The 19,093-nt window shown below is 42.6% G+C and overlaps 1 protein-coding gene across 8 annotated transcripts in view; it reads left to right on the top strand.

Annotated features, from left to right (window-relative positions):
* Positions 1 to 19,093, top strand: part of rbms3 (RNA binding motif, single stranded interacting protein) — a 153,233-nt gene that overhangs the window by 125,725 nt on the left and 8,415 nt on the right. For all 8 annotated transcript variants that reach the window (XM_084052030.1, XM_084052028.1, XM_084052024.1 and 5 more), the window contains 3 exons: positions 779 to 822; positions 6,854 to 6,953; positions 9,094 to 9,144. In XM_084052030.1, coding sequence (XP_083908156.1) covers positions 779 to 822; positions 6,854 to 6,953; positions 9,094 to 9,144 — 195 coding nt within the window. The remainder of the gene's footprint in view (positions 1 to 778; positions 823 to 6,853; positions 6,954 to 9,093; positions 9,145 to 19,093) is intronic.

Here is a 19,093-nt window from a genome sequence, read left to right as displayed (position 1 = left end):
TGAATCAAGTTGATGTGATGGTGGCCATAGATCATATTGGCATGACAGGTCAGTAAGAACACACAGAATGACCAAACCCTCTGTCAAGACGGGGTGTATCATAGTACAGTATAGCTGTTTCTATAGACCAGTGATTCTCAACGTGAGTTCCAGCTAAGTGACTGATCGTTAATCTTTTAATTATTACAAGTACGTTTTACTTACAAGTAAGTAAATACAACCATAATACGTAGAAGAATATCAATTTTGATCACAGATTCACTTTCAGGGCCAGATTCACTTCAGGGCCTTACAGAGACAGTAAAGGAATTTGGACCAAATGACCAACCATATCGGACCAAATCAGAGACACAGAACTCTTATCAAATAGGGATCTGTGGCCTAATACATGTCAAATTAGGGCTCCTTGAAATGACTGCTATAGACTATGAAAACTATCAGCAATTAACTGAAACGCACATGAGCATAGTGTCCCTTTTATTGAATACATCATTCACTGTTTCTTCATTAAGTGGAGGATTCTCCAGTAGTATGGCTCCTTTACTGTGTGCACCTTGACTGTAGTGACATTTTTATTTGACCTAATGAATTTCCCTTTTTCTAATTTTCTCAATCCATCTCTCTCTCTCTCTCTCTCTCTCTCTCTCTCTCTCTCTCTCTCTCTCTCTCTCTCTCTCTCTCTCTCTCTTTCTCTCTCTCTCTCTCTCTCTATATATATATATATATATATATATATATATATATATCCATCTATCCATCTATCTGTCTATATCTGCAGAGTGGTATGGCATTGACGTACGATCCCACTGCGATGCAGAACGGGTAAGGGGAAAGTTTTCTACCTTCTTTTCGTAGCTCTTTGTTTATCCCAACTTGTCTCTAACTTTATTTTATAACTTTATTTCTTGCCGGTTGATCTGTGTTCAGCACACCTCATTAAATCCCAGAAACACCTTATATTTTAAGGTCTGAATTTATTTATTTTTGTCGTTGTTTTTTTTTATAAAGCGCACACATGACATATGCACCGCCCACGCACACTACTAGTGCATACTATAGACACAGCAGATAAACATGTGCACGCGATGGCACGATGGCATCGTCCCAGGGAAAAATCCCAGCGCTTACTGACACACACGTCTTTTCTGAACGTCATACTGTACACACACACACACACACACACACACACACACACACACACACACACACACACACACACACACACACACACACACACACACACACACACACACTTTCTCTCTCTCTCTCTCTCTCTCTCTCTCTCACTCTGTGTCTGTCTGTCTGTCTGTCTGTCTGTCTGTCTGTCTGTCTGTCTGTCTGTCTGTCAGTCTGTCTCTCTCTGTCTCTGTCTCTCACATATGACAGTGCTGCAGAGGCATTTATTTATTCACCTACGCAGGCAGTGCTGTCAGGGACGTTAGGTTGTGATTTCACACAGAGCAGCAGGCTCTGGGTGTTGCAGCGGCGCTGTAAGACTTTCGTCAGCCGAGGCCGATCTGTTCTCCCTGTAGCCCCGATGCAGAGTGCTGAGTGTCGGCGCGGTTCAGGGGGAAATTGGAGCTGTTATCCCCGACGCCGTGCTCGGCCCTGTCTGCCAGGAACACGGCCGCTTGATGGACTCCCAGGGGGGGCTGTGCGTCGTCCCTCCCTCCCTCCCTCCCTCCCTCCCTCCCTCCCTCCCTCCTGCTCGTTGACTGATATCTCAGTCCCTCCTCTACTCCTCCTTGTAGGCTCATCACTCAGTGGTGTAAAGTAACTAAGTACATTTACTCAAGTACTGTACTTAAGTTAAATTTTGAGGTATTTTACTTTAATAGAGTATTTCCAATTTTCAGTGTACTTTTACTTCACTACAATTATTTGAAAACTTAATTTACTAGTTACTTTGTAGATTTTGATTATTATTACAAAACACTTCAGCCCTATATACATTTCGGCCATTTGAAAATAGCCGATCTACAAGCTGCGTCGCGATGAGACGCATTGTGAGCTTGAGCTGCTATTTTCAAAAGATTTTTATACATTTGAAAACTTGTGAAATGGGACATTCTGCATAATGAGTACGAGATTGACGAGATTGAAATCTCAAGATTTCAATCTCGTCTTGCGAGATGTCTGTTTTTTTATTTATTTTTATGACAGTGTTCTGTCACTATGAACGTGAGATCTCACAAAAAAAAAAAGCTGTTAAAATATGCGTTCTAACGCAAGGCCTATCCGCGCACGTTTTAAGCTGTGGCGGACCCGGGATGGAGTTATGACATTTTTCTACTGTACCATTCATCCTAAGATATCATAACGTCATAGAAAAGGTAAGAAAACTTTAGTCCAAAATTCTCCTTTAAGTACATTTTTAATTCCGGACTTTTACAGTACCTGTAACAGAGTATTTCTACATTGCAGTATTGATACTTTTACTTAAGTAAAACATGCGAGTACTTTTTCCACCACTGGGCTCACTCCTCCTTATCGTGCGCTATGTCCTCCTAATTCCCCCCATTCCTGATACGTCTGCACCTCCTACCCCCCCCCCCCTCTTCTTCACCTTCACCAGTTCTTTACCAATTTGGACCCTCTTTCCTCTTCCCGTCTCCCTCTCTGTATCTCTCATTCAGCCCCACCCCCACCACCCCTCCTCTTTTTCACCCCAATCCCCCACTCCGCCATCTCTTGATCGTCTTCCTAATTATCTCTCGCTCTCTCTCTCTTCACTAAACCCCTGTATCTCCATACTTAACGCCGGCTGCTTTACATATTACCATATCGGATGTTTTAGCGTGTACAGTGTATGTATGCGTGAGGTGTGTGTGTGCGCGTGCCATGCAGAGCCCCCCCCCCCCCCCCCCCCCGTCTCGGAGGTCATGGACCCTCCTTCCAGCAAGGCATTAAATGACCATAAAATGCTAATGTGGCTAATTAGGGGAACAGAAAAGAGGAGAGCAAGGGGCCGTTTGAAAGTGGAGGGAGGGCGGGGCGAGGTGAAGAGCGGGGCAAGAGGAAAAATATAAAGTCAAGTGAAAGACAGGGGAAAGGTTGCCATCGATTGCAGTTTTGCTGTTTGCTCTGAGCTCATGGAAGGCTGGTTTTTAGGGTCTGATGCGGAACTGATGTTATTGGAAACATGTGTCCCTACTCGCCCAGACCACTCTGGCTCATAGCCTCTCCTCTCATTCATCAGGGTGACAGGGCTCTCTCTCTCTCTCTCTCTCTCTCTCTCTCTCTCTCTCTCTCTCTCTCTTATTCCTTTCTTCTTTCTCTTCTCCTTGTCCCTCTGTGTCTGTATTTATCTCAGTGTGTCTGTTCTTATGTTCTTATCTGTCACACTGCATCTATTGGCTAATTTATACTTCGTTGCGTCACTTGCTGGAAATAACCGATCTTCCCCTGAAACTTTGATTCAGTTGAAAATCAGACGTCATGATGCGTCATGATTCTCGGCCGAAAATTGGTTATTTTGGCCGAGCAACGTGTCATATTTCTCTCTCTTTGCTCTCTTCTCTCTCGGTCTCTCTTTCGCCCACACACACCATTTAAAAGTCACCGAGGTCAGCAATAAATCATTGTCTAATTTTCCAGGGTGAACTTTTTCGACAGCGCAGGTAGGTCACACCAGAGGTCTACGGGCAAGTGTTTTAATTCAATCCCCTTGTAATATTCTGGTTCCAATTACATGTTTAGTGTATTGTTTAAATGGCTGTGCGTGCTACAGTCCCTATTGACAGCAGCACTGCTCTGGGCTAATAGCCTCCATCAATAACCTTGTATCTGTCCTCTATCCACTATCTCTCCCTCTCTCTCAATACACATCACTCTAATGAAAAATACAATAAACACAATCAGAGAGCTGTATTGAATAACCGCGCTGCATTCAATCGTTTGTATTCATCAGTGACAGTAATACAGTTTATCTAATACAAGTCATACGTTCATTGTACGTTTGTGAAAAGGATGGATGCGAGGCATTCCCGCATTAGTTAAGGAGGCTTCATTATAATGACTGGTCGTATTGGAAAGTTTCAAACCAGTGCCAGTGTGTTTTTCCATTGTGTTTCTCACATCCTTCACTTACTGTATATTGTGTGTTAAAATAATACTGCTGCCGTGTGAAGAAAAACAAACCCCATCGCTACTTCAAATGTAGGCTATTACTCAATCCAGAGAAAAGACACACAGCAGAAGAAACACCTGGCAAAGAAGAAAAATAAAATGTATGCATGTATGCATGAAGTTACGTATCCCTGGATCTTCTAAATAGCAGACGTAGAGCAAAATTAAGGCAGATGAAGATACGAGGGGAAACATAAGGGGAAGATAGTTCAATACAAAGTACAAAGTTAATACAGGGCAATTTGAGGAGAAGTTCAGCCAGAGTTGACACAGTTAAAGGAGATCAGGCAGTCTAGCCTCCTATGAACTGGAAGTGAACCTAAGGAAAGACGGAATAAAGAGTGGTAATAATTCATGAACTTTCTCTGAGAAGTCTTTGTGTTTTTGGGAAGTGTTGTCGAGTGCAACCACTGGAGCATGTTTTTTTGCATACTTAAGCCTTATCATGTCAAGCGGAGCATAGCTATTCAACGCCATGCGGTCCCTGTTGCCAGTGTGAAGCACAATCACAATACAGGGTTCAAGTTCAACATGAGACAGTTTAAAAGCGGTTTCCTCAGACTGCCGCAGCGGTTAAGTATCTGCAGATGTGTTTGTCATAGTCCCATGCTGTTTGTACAATCAATGAGTAAACCAAAGCTAGGTAAAAACTAAAGTGTGAATCTGTAGTGTGTGTACACAGTACAAATCCTTTATCAATTTGTGAACACTGAGTTGTGCGTGGGCATGTCACGCTGGAGTTGTAGAACACTGACTGCAGGGCATGTTTTTGAAACTTTGAAAGAATTTAGCTGAAGGCCTCCGCATAATAGATGCCATCTTTTTGTTTGTTCTCTGCTGGCTACTGAGACTCAGTCTGGTCTCAGTCACTGTGTCAGCTGCTTACCCCATGACTATTAGATAAAGAGAGACAGAGAAAGAGAGGCATGGATGGACATAATCGACTCTCTATCGCGCGCGTGCACACACACACACACACACACACACACACACACACACACACACACACACACACACACACACACACACACACACACACACACACACACACACACACACACACACACACACACAGGGTACTGTATATAGGAGAAGCCATTGTAAGAGTCCATCATCCTCATCTGTCCTGCATTAGTGCTGTAGCAAACACTGCAGGGAATTCTTTTTTAATAAGACAACACAGCGTTGGGGTTGTACATTATTAAATGCAAAGCTTGTGGCTATGAAATTTGTTTGAGGGACAAATTATTTTATACCTGCCAACAGCCAGAAGTTTAATTTCCCCCACGGGATCAATAAACTGTCTAGGTATCTATCTATCTATCTGTCTGTCTGTGTGGCTGTCTGTCTGTCTGTCTGTGTGTCTGTCTGTCTGTCTGTCTGTCTGTCCGTCTGTCTGTCTGTCTGTCTGTCTGTCTGGCTGTCTGGCTGGCTGGCTGGCTGGCTGTCTGGCTGGCTGTCTTTCTATCTATGCCCGTCTGTCTGTCTGCCTGCCTGTCTACAATTCCTCTGAATGGCGGAGCAAACAGACACGCAGTAGAAAGTGAGACTTTTATGTATGCACCATTTGGGGCTTTGAACCCTGGTTTAGGACATTGTGATTCAATAGTCTGCATTTGCTGCTGGTGCTCAGTGTTGTTTCACAGGAATTTGCCTTTGCTGTTAGAGGTAATATGAGCCTTCCAGCAGGGAGGGCCTCTCTCACTCTCCATGCCCCACCACCACCTCACCCCCCTTTCTCTCTGTTCCCTGTGCATCTCTCTCTCTCTCTCTCTCTCTCTCTCTCGCGCTTTCTCCATTATTCAGTCGGCAGACACTTTGGGATCGATCAGGCTTGCGGCCTGGCGGATGAAACATGTCCTCTCTGGGTACACAATGATAAATAAAACGCCGCGAGCCACAGCGCTCCGCTGCCGCAGGGATGAGAGGTAGACATGAATAAATAAGGATAAATAGAGAGAGAGAGAGGGAGAGATACAAGAGAAAGGTCAAGGGTCGTGCCGTATACACGCCAAAGTAAACCGACATCCAGAGCCAGATATGGTTTATACAGAACTCCTACAAAGTTGGAAGGAGTGTAGATGGGAATGCAATGGGCATAAAAGACCACCCACACACATACAGTACACCATTAAGGTGATGTCATCATTATTATGTCTTTAAAAAACTAAAGGGGTTCCATGCAACACCGACCACACAGTCAAATCATCATTGTGTACTGTAATTTACAGTAACTCTGAGAGTATACAAATGGAACGGGTTCCATTTGTATACTCTCAGAGTTAAATGAACAGTGCGGTCCTTCAACATTGTGCGGTCCATCATACTGTACTTAACAGCATTGTAACAGCATTGAGGGTGTGATACGCTTTTTCATGACTCTTTTGGCAACCTTGATGATGACATGTTTTTTCGTCAAGTGTGTTGTGTGAACTGTGAACTTGTACAAGCTACACTACAGTCACTACAGCTTCAAGAAGGTTGGAAAGATATAGAGAAAGGAAGAAACAGAAAAAAAAGATCAGATATCAATATGGGCTGTGTGAAATATAGCCTACATCAAGAACATGACAAACGCTCTAATGTGAAGGTTGCTCAAAATATATTATATAAATATATATATATATTTATAATGGAGAATAAAGGAGGTCAGTCATGCAGTTTCACCATGGTACTGTTTATTTAATAAAACATTTTTCTTTAACTCTTGTCTATAACCCTATAGGTTCTACTCGTCACCATACAACATCTCCACCAATCGGATGATTGCACATCAGACGTCCATCACGCCCTTCATTGCTGCCTCCCCTGTCTCCACGTATCAGGTGGGTAGAGCCTCTGTGTGTGTGTGTGTGTGTGTGTGTGTGTGTGTGTGTGTGTGTGTGTGTGTGTGTGTGTGTGTGTGTGTGTGTGTGTGTGTGTGTGTGTGTGTGTGTGTGTGTGTGCGTGCTCGCGTGTGTGTGCGCGCGTGCGTGTGAGCGCACACACTTATTAGTGGATTGAGTGAAATTTTGAGTTAAAGGGTCTACACCATGAATTTTTACTTTTTCTTCATTTTTGTGTGTTTTTGGTCTCCCCCACCTCTCTTCTGTTCCAACAAATACCCGACTTCGAGCATGCAGGCTTTCATAGGCTATCTGTGGTTTTTATGTAAATTGGTCTGAAAACAGTCCGTCAGATTTGTTCCCCCTGCCTACGTCACGTCTGGGAACAATTCCTCCTGTTTTTCAGTTATAACAACAAAAAAAAAATCAAAAAAAAAAAAAAAAGTTAAAAAAAAAAAAAAAAAATTAATTACATTTTTTCGTATTTTCTTTTGTTTACTTTTTCCACACAGAACCAGGACATAGCATGCATACAAACTGGCTCAATAGCGCACCGTGCCAAACAGGACAATGTGGTATTGCAGGTGAAAGTGCTTTATAAGCCAGAGAGAAGTTAGTTGGAATGAGTATATCTGAGGCTTGATTTAGGCTCAAACCTTTTGAAAAACGTTTGAGGGACATAAACAATATGATATTAAATATTATTATTATTTTTTAAATTCATGGTGTAGCTCCTTTAAAGGAATATATATATATATTTCTTGTTAATCGAAATCCCATTGTTTTGATGTGAGGTGATACATTGTGTGCCAAAAATATCTTATGTCTATCATATATCTTCTGTGTATTTATTCCTTGCAAAATAAGATATACTGTATGTATATTATGGCCGGCCGTAGCTGAGTGGGTAGAGAGGCCATCTGGTAATCAGAAGTTCACCAGTTTGCTTCACACACTGCCCATGCCTACGTGTGGAAGTGTCTCTGAGCAAGACACGTAACCCCCCCTAACAGCTCCCCCCTTGAGCGTTCATCATGACCATCTGAGCAGTCATCAGCTGGGTGAAACTGTAACAGAATTACCCCCCACAGGATTAAGGAAGTACTCCCCTCCTCTCCCTCCAGCGCTGCTCCCAGAACAGTCAATGAACCTCCTCTTCGGCTCTGAACTTGTTTCATCGTTGTTGTCTTGACCTTATTAAGCACAGAGACGTGGTGGGCGTATCGGTCAAGAGGTTTGCGCTCTGAGTTATGTGGTCAAGGTTCAATAACTCTCTTGTCTCTTTCCATTCAAAACATACATCAAAACATCTTCTTATTGCTGTGATGACAACATGAAAGAAGGTCCGCACAGTGTAGCTCCCTCAAGTCATGCACTTAAGGGAGTTACAGTGTGCAGGGCTTTCTTTCATGTTTTCATTGCTGTCTTCTACTGGTCCAGCACCTACAGTACTTGAACGGTATGAAAGTTGCACAAATGCGACGCATTGTTTATTGCTTTGATGAAACATATGTTTATATTTGCGGAACCCCTCTCCAGGCTCTTACTATGCGACATACAGTGTTCTCTTTTCTCTCTCTGTATGAGAGGCATTGATACACAGAATCAACTCTATCTTGCATGATATCGCTATGCACGCACGCACACTCTCACACACGCGTGCGCACGTACAAACACATACACAGACTTACATATATAATACATGTGACAAAGGGATCTTTGCTCTCATGTTAGGGGTGTGAGTAGGTGATAAAAGTGCTGATTTGTGGTAAAGACAAGCTTTGATGATGAAATCTCGGCTGTGAAGCTGTAATTATTAGACTGTATTGCTGTCTGCACTCTTCATACCCTCCTGTAATTACAACATAACATACACTGGACGCTCTCAGTGTCTGGTGTAATATTATGTTAGATGTTCCACCGCAGGGAGCTTCAAATGCGCTTGTGAAGAGTCAAGCTAATGATTCATTTCATTTCCTCTCCACTTTCTTTCTTCCTTCCATTCTACCTTGCCAATGGCCTTCCTAAAATTCTCCTTTCCTCTCTTCCACACTTTCCATTCTTGCTTCCCTAAAATGTACCTTCCTTTCTTGCTCTTTTCCTTCCTGCTGCTCATGCTCCTGTGTGTCTCCATCCACAGGTCCAGAGTACATCTTGGATGCCTCACCAACAGTATGTTATGCAACCTACAGTAAGTTCAAAAAACTGCTTTACTACACTTTGTTGTGTTGAGTGTTAACTCAATACTCTCCCACCATTTCCTTACCTTTCCTCCCTCCTAACACTATTGTCAGGCAGTTTTTGTGGTAATGCAGTTAACAAGGGGAAGTACGGAGCCCCTGAAGGGACATGGGGGAGAAAATTAAATATACAGTATATTTTTGCATTCACTCGCAAAGGTTTTACATTCTCTCGCAAAAAAAAATATTTAAAAAGTTCATGCAAAACGAGAATGCAAAAATATTCAACTTTAAGGTTTTGCGAGGGAACCCAAAACCTTTGCGAGGGAACGCAAAACCTTTGGGAGGGAACGCGAAATGCTTTCACGAGGGAACGCAAAACTTTTGTGAGGAAGTGCAAGAATATTTAACTTTTATTTTTTTCACCCACATTTTCTTCTCCCCAGGGACACGGGAAGCTATAGACTTTTGTTTAAGAATCTTTATAACACATCTGTTTATGACTCACAGGGCTTATGGGTTCAAAACTGAGAGAAAATTATAGTCGTTGCTAGCATTTGATTGACAACTATAATAACCACTGTTCAATATGTTTCCTTTTACATTCAGTGCTGCACTTCTATTAGTGGTTGAAATATCTGAATAAGAATCACTTTATTGACGTATGTGGCCAGTTAATTTAAAGGTGCTGTAAGTGATATGTTTTGGTTCAAGCAAAAAGTTTATTCTTAAAAGGTTAAAGGTTAAGAGCCCCAGCATCAATTTTGTCTGCTCGTTTCTTTGTGTCATCACTTCAACTTTCACTTGTTTATCCTGTTATCCTGTATGAGTTCTCTCTCCTGATGGATGAAATTGGTATCGCAACATGAAAGATTTCTGTTTACTGAAGAGCTGGAGGGGTGGGGAGACCCCTGTTCAAACAAATCAGCGGATGTGTTCTGTAATGTGTTTTCAAACAAATCTATAGCAGTGATTGCTAGGGGAATATAGAGCAACTAGAGGTTCGGGTCGCTACGCGGCCCTCACACCTACGTCACACTGCCGATCCAAACCAATATGTCTTAGTGTTGGGGGCTTTGTCATAGTGACGTGGCCGTGGTTTGTTTATGTTGTCATAGTGACGTGGCCGTGGTGTGTTTATGTTGTCATAGTGATGTGGCCGTGGTTTGTTTATGGCTGAGTCAGAATGACGTCAGAGGTCCGCTCGCAGGGTGCCGGCCAGCCCGCCCGCCCTCGCGTTAGCCAATTTTGATATTGGATTTAAAACTTATTTTAACAAACAAATAACAATTACACCCCCTTTAACTCTGAGATTGTACATACTGTATTTGAACAGAGTTACAAATGGCTAAATTAACACCGGGGATTTTACTGTACAGGCAGAATACTGTAGACGGTATTAGTCTTTGTAAACAATAACACAGCTTCCCTGTCATAACGTTGTGAAGATAAGATTTGTAAACCGTTACCCTGGGAAGCATATCAGAAACAGCTGTTGGTGAGCTAGCTACCTACCTTGCATATTTTTGCCATTATTTTCATTATTTATATATTTTTATTCGTTATTACCTGCTCAATTTGTTTTTTATTTGGCTTGAGCCACCTCTTTGCTGGTGGTTTACACAGCTGACCATGTTGAAAAGGGATTTCCTACATCTCCCTAGCATCGATAGAAATGTTGAAACTGTGTATATTAATTCAACACCAGACATAAAACTCACAGCTTAAAGTATACACAGTACTGTATGTACTGTAAGTGACATTAAAATAATGTATGATATTCACAGTTTGTGAGAAGCGACTATCTGATTGCCAGTGATACTGTATTGGGTTACAACAACTATGGGTGTTCTGGAACACACGGCACATTGGCTTACATTGTTACCCGGGGTGATTCAATACAAACAGGACCTCAAATCACCATGATTGCAAGTTGCCCAAAGAACTGCTTCATGCTCATTGTTCCCAGACATTTCTCAGGGTATTTAGTAATGTTGAAACATGGGAGACAAAGCCACATCCAGCCAGCAAAAGGCAAAACGGCAGCTGGATGCTAGGCTTATAGACTGTGGAACGAGGCTGTGGATGTTAGACTCTTGAATCCATCTTACTGGAGTCCGACATCAGTTATGGAAGCCCGCCCTCTGCTGGTGCAAATTGCAACTATAGCTTTAGTTTTGTCCAGGCAGGGAACAGCAGCAGCTCTCCCCACCCTGCAGCTATGCTTATTTAATAAAGAGTTGCTTTCCATTCCTTTTGAAGAAAGCACAGGATTTCTTTTTTTTTTTTTGCCCTGTAGTGCTGTAGTGGTCATTGAGTTGAAAATCAAGAGCACGCACACACACGCATGCACGCACACAGGCATGCGCGCGCGCGCACACACACACACACACACACACACACACACACACACACGCACACGCACACAGACAAACACACATAAACGTGATCTTGTCTGAATAAACTCACTCAAACTGGTAGTGTAGGCTGGAAGCCAACGATCATTTCATCAATAGATGTGGATTTAGACTCATTCACTGGAAGATTTAGAATGACTTACACTGCCTGAACTCTGTCTGCTCTCCCACCGCCCCACCACAACATAGACACAGACGCACGCACGCACACACGCGCACACACACACGCCCTGTGTGTACTCTGTTTTTGTGTACTTCTCTGTCTGTCTGTCTGTCTGTCTGTCTGTCTGTCTGTCTGTCATCTATCTATCTATCTATCTATCTCGCGTATCCTGTATACCTATTATTATATGAATAAAATGAGGCTGCCATTCTGCTGTCCGTTAGAACTTCACGCAGCATAAAACATCACCTCAAGCAGGCTGTTGCAGATTATTTTCTTTAATTGGCCTATGGTGGAAGGATGTATGCCCTATATCAATGGCCCTACATTGTTATTACTGTATGGTAGCTAGAAGACCAATGACTCTGTACTTGGTCCACTCCTTTTTTAACCTCTACTCACCAAATCTCTCACCGACAATTAACTGCCCTGCCAAGGCAAAGTGCAGTAACTACGAGAAAAAAAATCACTGAAAAATGGATTTAAAAGTGATTCAACTGGTCAGCCAAATGAGATATCGGCATATAAGTGATATTACACTAATTGTACATCTGTTCTTGAGGTAATTGTTTATCCCCCAAAATCATAAAGGCTAATTTGACCTTTGGGATACACAAATAAGTTGGTGTGTCCAAAAACGTTGTTACTGCCCTTTGGCTTGGCAGTGCAGAATAGGTGATCTACAAGCTCTCAAGGCATCGCATTGTGACATGTTGTAGATCTGTTATTTTCAGTGAATGTTCAGCCCAGAATAGGGTCACTATGCATGTGGTTAAGGAAAAAGCTTTGATCACTTAGATCAGTGTCGCACAGCTGTACTGAGTGGCTCTTCTCAAAGTATTGGTGATGCTACTAATGAGGTACAGTACTACATGAGAAATGTGTTTACCCAAATTAGTTTACCCACTTTAAAATCTTACGTATCAAACATGCACAATGAGCAGATAATTTTGTTTTTTGATTTATGTCCTTTTATTATTTATTTTCTTACAGAACTATTAAATGCCAAATTAAGCAAAGTACTCATAATGCATCTGCACGTCCTTTTGCATATTTTCTGATAATCATGTCTTCAGATGTTCGCTGCACATCTTTATCCCAGGCATTCAGAAATAAGGAGGATTTACAGTATTTGTACAGGGATGAACAGGGAATTAATTTCCTCAAGCTTCTAATCATATTAAACAATTTAGTAAAAGTACATTTTGGAAGACGATAGTGATTTAATGGTAATCCACATGTGCTGTACAGTTAAAGTCATTAATTTAGTTCTTACTTCTGCTAAGAAATCTGCTAATAGTGTTTTCTGTAGTACAGGAACAATAGGCAATGGGTTCCTGCACTTTAAAGGGATTTTTCTTTTCTGTGACTGGTTTGAAAGTAGAGAGATTTTATCGCAGTGATTTTCAGCAAACTGCCTTTTGAGTGGGCTGGTTTCCTGCCAACAGCTCCAAACTATTTTATAGGCTACCTGCAAAATTCAGTTATGCTCTGTTTGCTGAAATTGTCATCTCTAGAGGGACAGAAGATAGAGACAGCATTGTTATGACATATCAGCCAAGCACTGAGGGTTTCCAACAAAAACTGGCTTGCACAATAGTTTAACTTGTCCAGACTCTCTCTCTCTCTCTCTCTCTCTCTCTCTCTCTCTCTCTCTCTCTCTCTCTCTCTCTCTCTCTCTCTCTCTCTCTCTCTCTCTCTCTCACACACACTCTCTAGCCTTCTGTTCCTTCTCTTTTTCTTTCCTCTCCTTATCCTCCCCCTTTATCTTTCCTCGTCGTATTTGTCTTCTCTCCGTTTCCCACACTCTCTCCCCCTACCGCTCTCTGTCTCTGCCTGCCAACTCCTGATGCTGCAGTCATGTCTGATTAAAACCTTGTCTGTGACAGCGGATGTGTTCTGTAAATGTGTTTTCAAACAAATCTGCTGTCTAATTATCTGGCACACCGCTTGATATGGGTTCCTGCGTCTCGGGAGAAGGGAGAGCGAGAGAGAGAATGATAAAAAACAACATTCAGAGATTGCAAGGAGAAAAAGAGACACTTGTGTGAGAGAAAGAGACGTGCGGCAAGAGACGGAATGATGGAGAGAGAAGGAGGCGGACAGAGAAAGGGATTAAAAAAGAATAACTTGATAGAATAAAGAAAATAAAAGAATATCTGGACTGTGCTTGCCATTTCCCCAGCCTCATCTTCGCTTAGTCAAAATCCCAGTGAGGTAACAAAGGCTAGTTATTGTATTTCTTGGATACAGAAAAGTTGGGCAATTAAAACGGATTTGGCAAAAGAGAGAGAGAGAGAGAGAGACAGAGAGGTGTTGAGACAAATGTATACTTTGTCGCATGACAGTGTCGCTCACTGCAAATAACAGATCTTCTCGTCTTGTTTTTTTGTTGTTGTTGAAAGTTATTTAAGTGTGAATTTGTCATTAGTCTATTCCTGTGGTAGCAACAGCTTCATTGTCTCATACTCATGCAGTTACAAGCATCAATTTGGTATGTTCTGCAAAACTGTGCTAAACACAATACAAATTTACAACAGGATAATAATTATTATTACAATTATTATGAAAATACTGGATGTAATACAAATAATAAAAATAAAAACAGATTAAAAAATGAATATAGTTGGCAATAGTACAGACAACATTTTAGTAACAATGGTAAATGTGTAGGATATGGAAGAGTGGAATTGAATGGTTTTACAGAATGCGCAGGTTGTTTGCTGCTCTTTTTTCTTTTTGATCTTTTTTTAAATGTACTCCCCAATGCATTATATTTATGCGAATATCCCCATGTGTATAGTCTCCGTCGCGGAAAACCCATACTGTTTGGCCTGGGGAGGGTGTAGAAGTAGACATGTCTCCTCCGAATCAAATGATGTTGCCAGCCACTTCTTTTCACCTGACAGTGAAGACTTTTACCGGGACGGCTTAATATGCGGAGGGAAAATAAACACCTTTCCACCCACAAACACGACCAATTATTTTTGTTGGAACGCCCGGCCAAGCCAGAGGCACCACAGAGGAATGGAACCCTTGTCTCTGTGGTGGGCAGGAAATGTACCCCTGTGCCACCCGGATACACTGCTGCTGCTCATCTAATCTGACGAGAATATGTGAAAATCCTTCTGAACTACAAATGTGCAATTTTTTGCAGATATACAGTATACAAAAGGGCACGGATATGGATATAGGATAGAAGCATACAGTATTTGCTGCAGGAACAGATGCAGGAGCAGTGTGAAGTGTTTCTGTTTCTCCCACTCTCTCTCTCTCTCTCTCTCTCTCTCTCTCTCTCTCTCTCTCTCCGTGTTTTCATCGGTGAAGTGTCCCGATTACTTAGACATTCTGTCTTTACGTTGTAATTAGCAAGAGGATGTCTTTGTGCATATTCACAAATCTCTCCAGAGGAAGTGAATGCATTACCCCAACCATGAAATCGTCACTGTCGGTTGGAAACCTCGTATTATGTCCAAAACTGTTGCTTTTATGGAAATGGGGGAAAATAACCTGTGTTCCAATGGATCCAATGTAATTATTATTTAGTCACAAGCTCTTATTAAGCTCTTGTAAATATGTTTCTCAATAAAACTCACAGACCCACTTAACCACTTTCACATTGGCTTTCCAAAATATTTCCCCCAAATAGCTGATTTTGCTCAGCTTGTAGATTAGACATATGGAGATACAAGGTTTCTGCCTGACAGCAATGAAATCTGAGAAAGGAAGGAGACTTAGTTGATTGGGGGGGGGGGGGGGGGGGGCTTTGCTGCTGCGGTGAGCCATCCAAACAATAGGGGTTTGTAGATCTTCCTGAGTTAAAGAACCATGAGCTAAATCCTTTTAGGGGAGACAAAAGGGTGAAGAATGTGCCTCCGTCTACATCTGGCCTTCCAAATAATGCCCAATATCAAAGATGAATTCTTTTGTGTGGTAGTATGTTGAAATTAAATTGTGTGCGTGTGTGCGTGTGTGTGTGTGTGTGTGTGTGTGTGTGTGTGTGTGTGTGTGTGTGTGTGTGTGTGTGTGTGTGTGTGTGTGTGTGTGTGTGTGTGTGTGTGTGTGTGTGTGTGTGTGTGTGTGTGTGTGTGTGTGTGTGTGTGTGTGCATTACTATACCTGATGGCCAAATGTCCCCTTAAGTATAGTAGAATGTGGGGTAATAGGCATTGTGAGGACAGTTTTTAGACTTAAGTTACACAATTAGGAAAAGATTCAGGTTGAGGTTGGAGTTATGCCTGCGATGGTGAGCGGGGTCTGGCTTCCAGAACACAAGTGTTCTTTGACAGTACAGTATATGAAATGTGTTTTTTCTTTTGGTCTGTTCGGGAGTGGTGTAGTAAGCAGCTATACCTTACATGGGTATCAGTATGGCTAATGCAATGGTCTGCCGTCATGTGCCATCATTTCGTTGGCTCCAGTTGAAGTCTTTTGAAAGGGAAGGAGAGGGAGGTAAAGAGTTCAAAGTTGGATCAGTGCTCTGGGAATCTGTCTGTCTGTCTGTCTGACTGTCTGTCTGACTGTCTCTCTGTCTGTCAGGAGTGCTCCTTTATTACGTTTCCCAGGAGGAGATGTCTGGTGCTGAAAACATTAACACACACACGTGCACGTGTGCACGCGTGCACACACATGCACACTGGCACTCACACGCACGCGAGCACACACACACACACACACACACACACACACACACACACACACACACACACACACACACACACACACACACACACACACACACACACACACACACACACACACACACACACACAGTGTCCTCTTTGATACAGTCATAAATTAGAGCAGGTAATTAGTCATTGTGGGTTTATCTGTTCCTTTATGCACTTTTCCCAGCATGAAAGCTTGATGGAAAATTACATGAGGGGAGGGGAAGCATGAGAAAGATGAGAGGACATGCATAGATAGACTAGGCATTAGCTTGGTTGGTTGTAGTGTAAGTGTGTAATAGATATTTGCTGTTGGGAGGAATCCTCGTATATCCATATTTCCACATATTTTTTATGTTTGTTTGTTTTTTGTGGTAAATTAATGCCCTATTGTACTTTGTCGTACAACAGTGTCATGCAAAAGTTGCAAAAATCTACAGTTTTTGCTATTTTGGAAGTCTGTGGGTTTTATAAATCTAACCAATGAAAGAATTAACAAGAGTTTGTGAGTAAATAATAACAAAAGTCAACAACAAATGACAGGGTCAGGTAAAGTGAATGCAAAGGATACCAGATAAACATCATAGACACCGTGACAGAAGTGATAGAAGGAATGAGAGATCCCAGGAGGTTAGCTGGAGTTTGAAGTGGTGAGTTTTCAGACTACAGTGGAAAAAGTGAGTCTGCAGTCCTGACTTAGGGTTGGAGGTCAGTCCACAGCTTGGCAACCAGGAGGTAGAAGAGACGTGTGTTGTTAGCTGATCTACACTGAGTGAGTGGGAAGGGTTGTGGAGTTGGATCATGTTCTGAAGGTAGGTGCTATGCCCTCGATGGCCTTGTAGTTCATTCTCATCCTCCAGATGTTCTACAGTGCAAATCTACAGGAGTGAGTGATCACTGCCATGTGTGGTTTGAAGGACAACTGCCAGGTTCTTGCCAGTAGAACAGGATCTACGAGGGTGTTGTTGATTGAATTGGGAAGATCCTGCAGGACATTCCAGGGAATAAGAGAAACTCAGTCTTGTGCTTAGCTTGAGGTTGTGGGAAGACAAACACTGTGAGATGTCAGGCGGGCATGCAGCGATGCTTTCTTCAACCTGTGTGGCAGAGGGAAGGAAGGAGACAAATAGTTGGCCAGTATGAACATTGGACAGCTATTCTCCAACGGCCAGGTGCCAGCTCCAACTCAAAGGCCAGTGCCATTTGGTCAAGGACCGTAAGCAGGAGCATGTACCGAACGTGCATGTCTATAGTATATATACTATTCAGTTTGTGTCTCTGTGTGTTTGTAAATAAGCTCATGGACAGAATTGTTAAAAGTTTAAATGTGTTGTGTAAGACAGTGACATAGCATCTCTACTATCTCAAGGCTACAATGTTCCTCAAACACCTCCTCAAAACCTGCAGTCTGCAGGAAGTGTTCTCTCCACCAGCTTTGACACGTACTGCCTGTATCCTTGTGTGTCTGCATAATTGTGGCGTGTGTGTGTGTGTGTGTGTGTGTGTGTGTGTGTGTGTGTGTGTGTGTGTGTGTGTGTGTGTGTGTGTGTGTGTGTGTGTGTGTGTGTGTGTGTATGGGTGGGGGGGGTTCAAGATAGTGCCTGTTCTCACAACTTTCTGACACATCCAGTGTACTGTAGTCTACTCATCAGTCACAGTCTTGCTCTTCCTGAATGTATGTATGTGTGTGTGTGTGTGTGTGTGTGTGTGTGTGTGGGGGGGGGGGGGGGGGGGGGGGGGGGGGGGGGGGGGGCGCTTGCGTGCATGCCTTTGTGCTCACACACGTTCATGCATTTGTGTGTTTGTGCATCTGTGTGGAAGAGAGAGGAGCTGGGACTGTTCGCACAGCTATAGAACTTAACCTGACCGTGTGAGTACTTGCTCTTCTTTCTGAGTTTGTTTGAGCCTCACTCTCAAGTTACTACATGGCTGAGTATGAACTGGCCAAGCCCTATCTCATTCCACTTCTGTCTCCATACTGTATACTACATTAACAGAATTGTTTGCTGCTCTCTACTGTGACACATCCACTATCTGCATGTTCGGATTCAGATTCAACTTTATTGTCACATCACACGATTACAGATGTAAAAGAGTGGGTGAAATATTTTATTATTCAACCTCTCACCATTTGCAGTTTCAAGGAAATGAACATTTTGGAGTTAGCTGGTTCCTGCCGGACAGCAGAGATATGATCTCTTGTACAGGTGATATATATGTCCTTTAGCAGCAGATATCAAACATGAACTGTAAACATAAGTGACACTGCTAGTGTCGCCTCAGTGCAGCCTCAGTCTTATATACCCCAAAAAATAACACAGTGCAGCCTCAGTCTTATATACCCCAAAAAATAACACAGTGCAGCCTCAGTCTTATATACCCCAAAAAATCACACCCTGTGTGAAGGTAGCGGCGCCTTTGATACATTATGTCATCGATATGTGTTTATAATGTGTTTATAGCCATGTGTCACGTGAAGCTTGACCAGTCACTTTGTTGACGGGTCTGACCAATCACTTTGTTGACGGGTCTGACCAATCAGAACGTTGACGGGTCTGACCAATCAGAACGTTGACGGGTCTGACCAATCAGAACGTTGACGGTGAACACGGACAAAGTCAGGTATAGAGCAGGATCCGCTCTATACCTAAAGGTATAGAGCGGCTAGCGCCGCTAAAAATTACACGCTGTATCATCAAGACAGCCTGGCACTG

Source organism: Gymnoscopelus microlampas (genome assembly GCF_963454915.1).
Source record: "Gymnoscopelus microlampas genome assembly, chromosome: 3".
NCBI lineage: Eukaryota > Metazoa > Chordata > Actinopteri > Myctophiformes > Myctophidae > Gymnoscopelus > Gymnoscopelus microlampas.
Note: the sequence above shows the minus strand (reverse complement) of the source record. Positions and strands in the feature narration are given on the sequence as shown.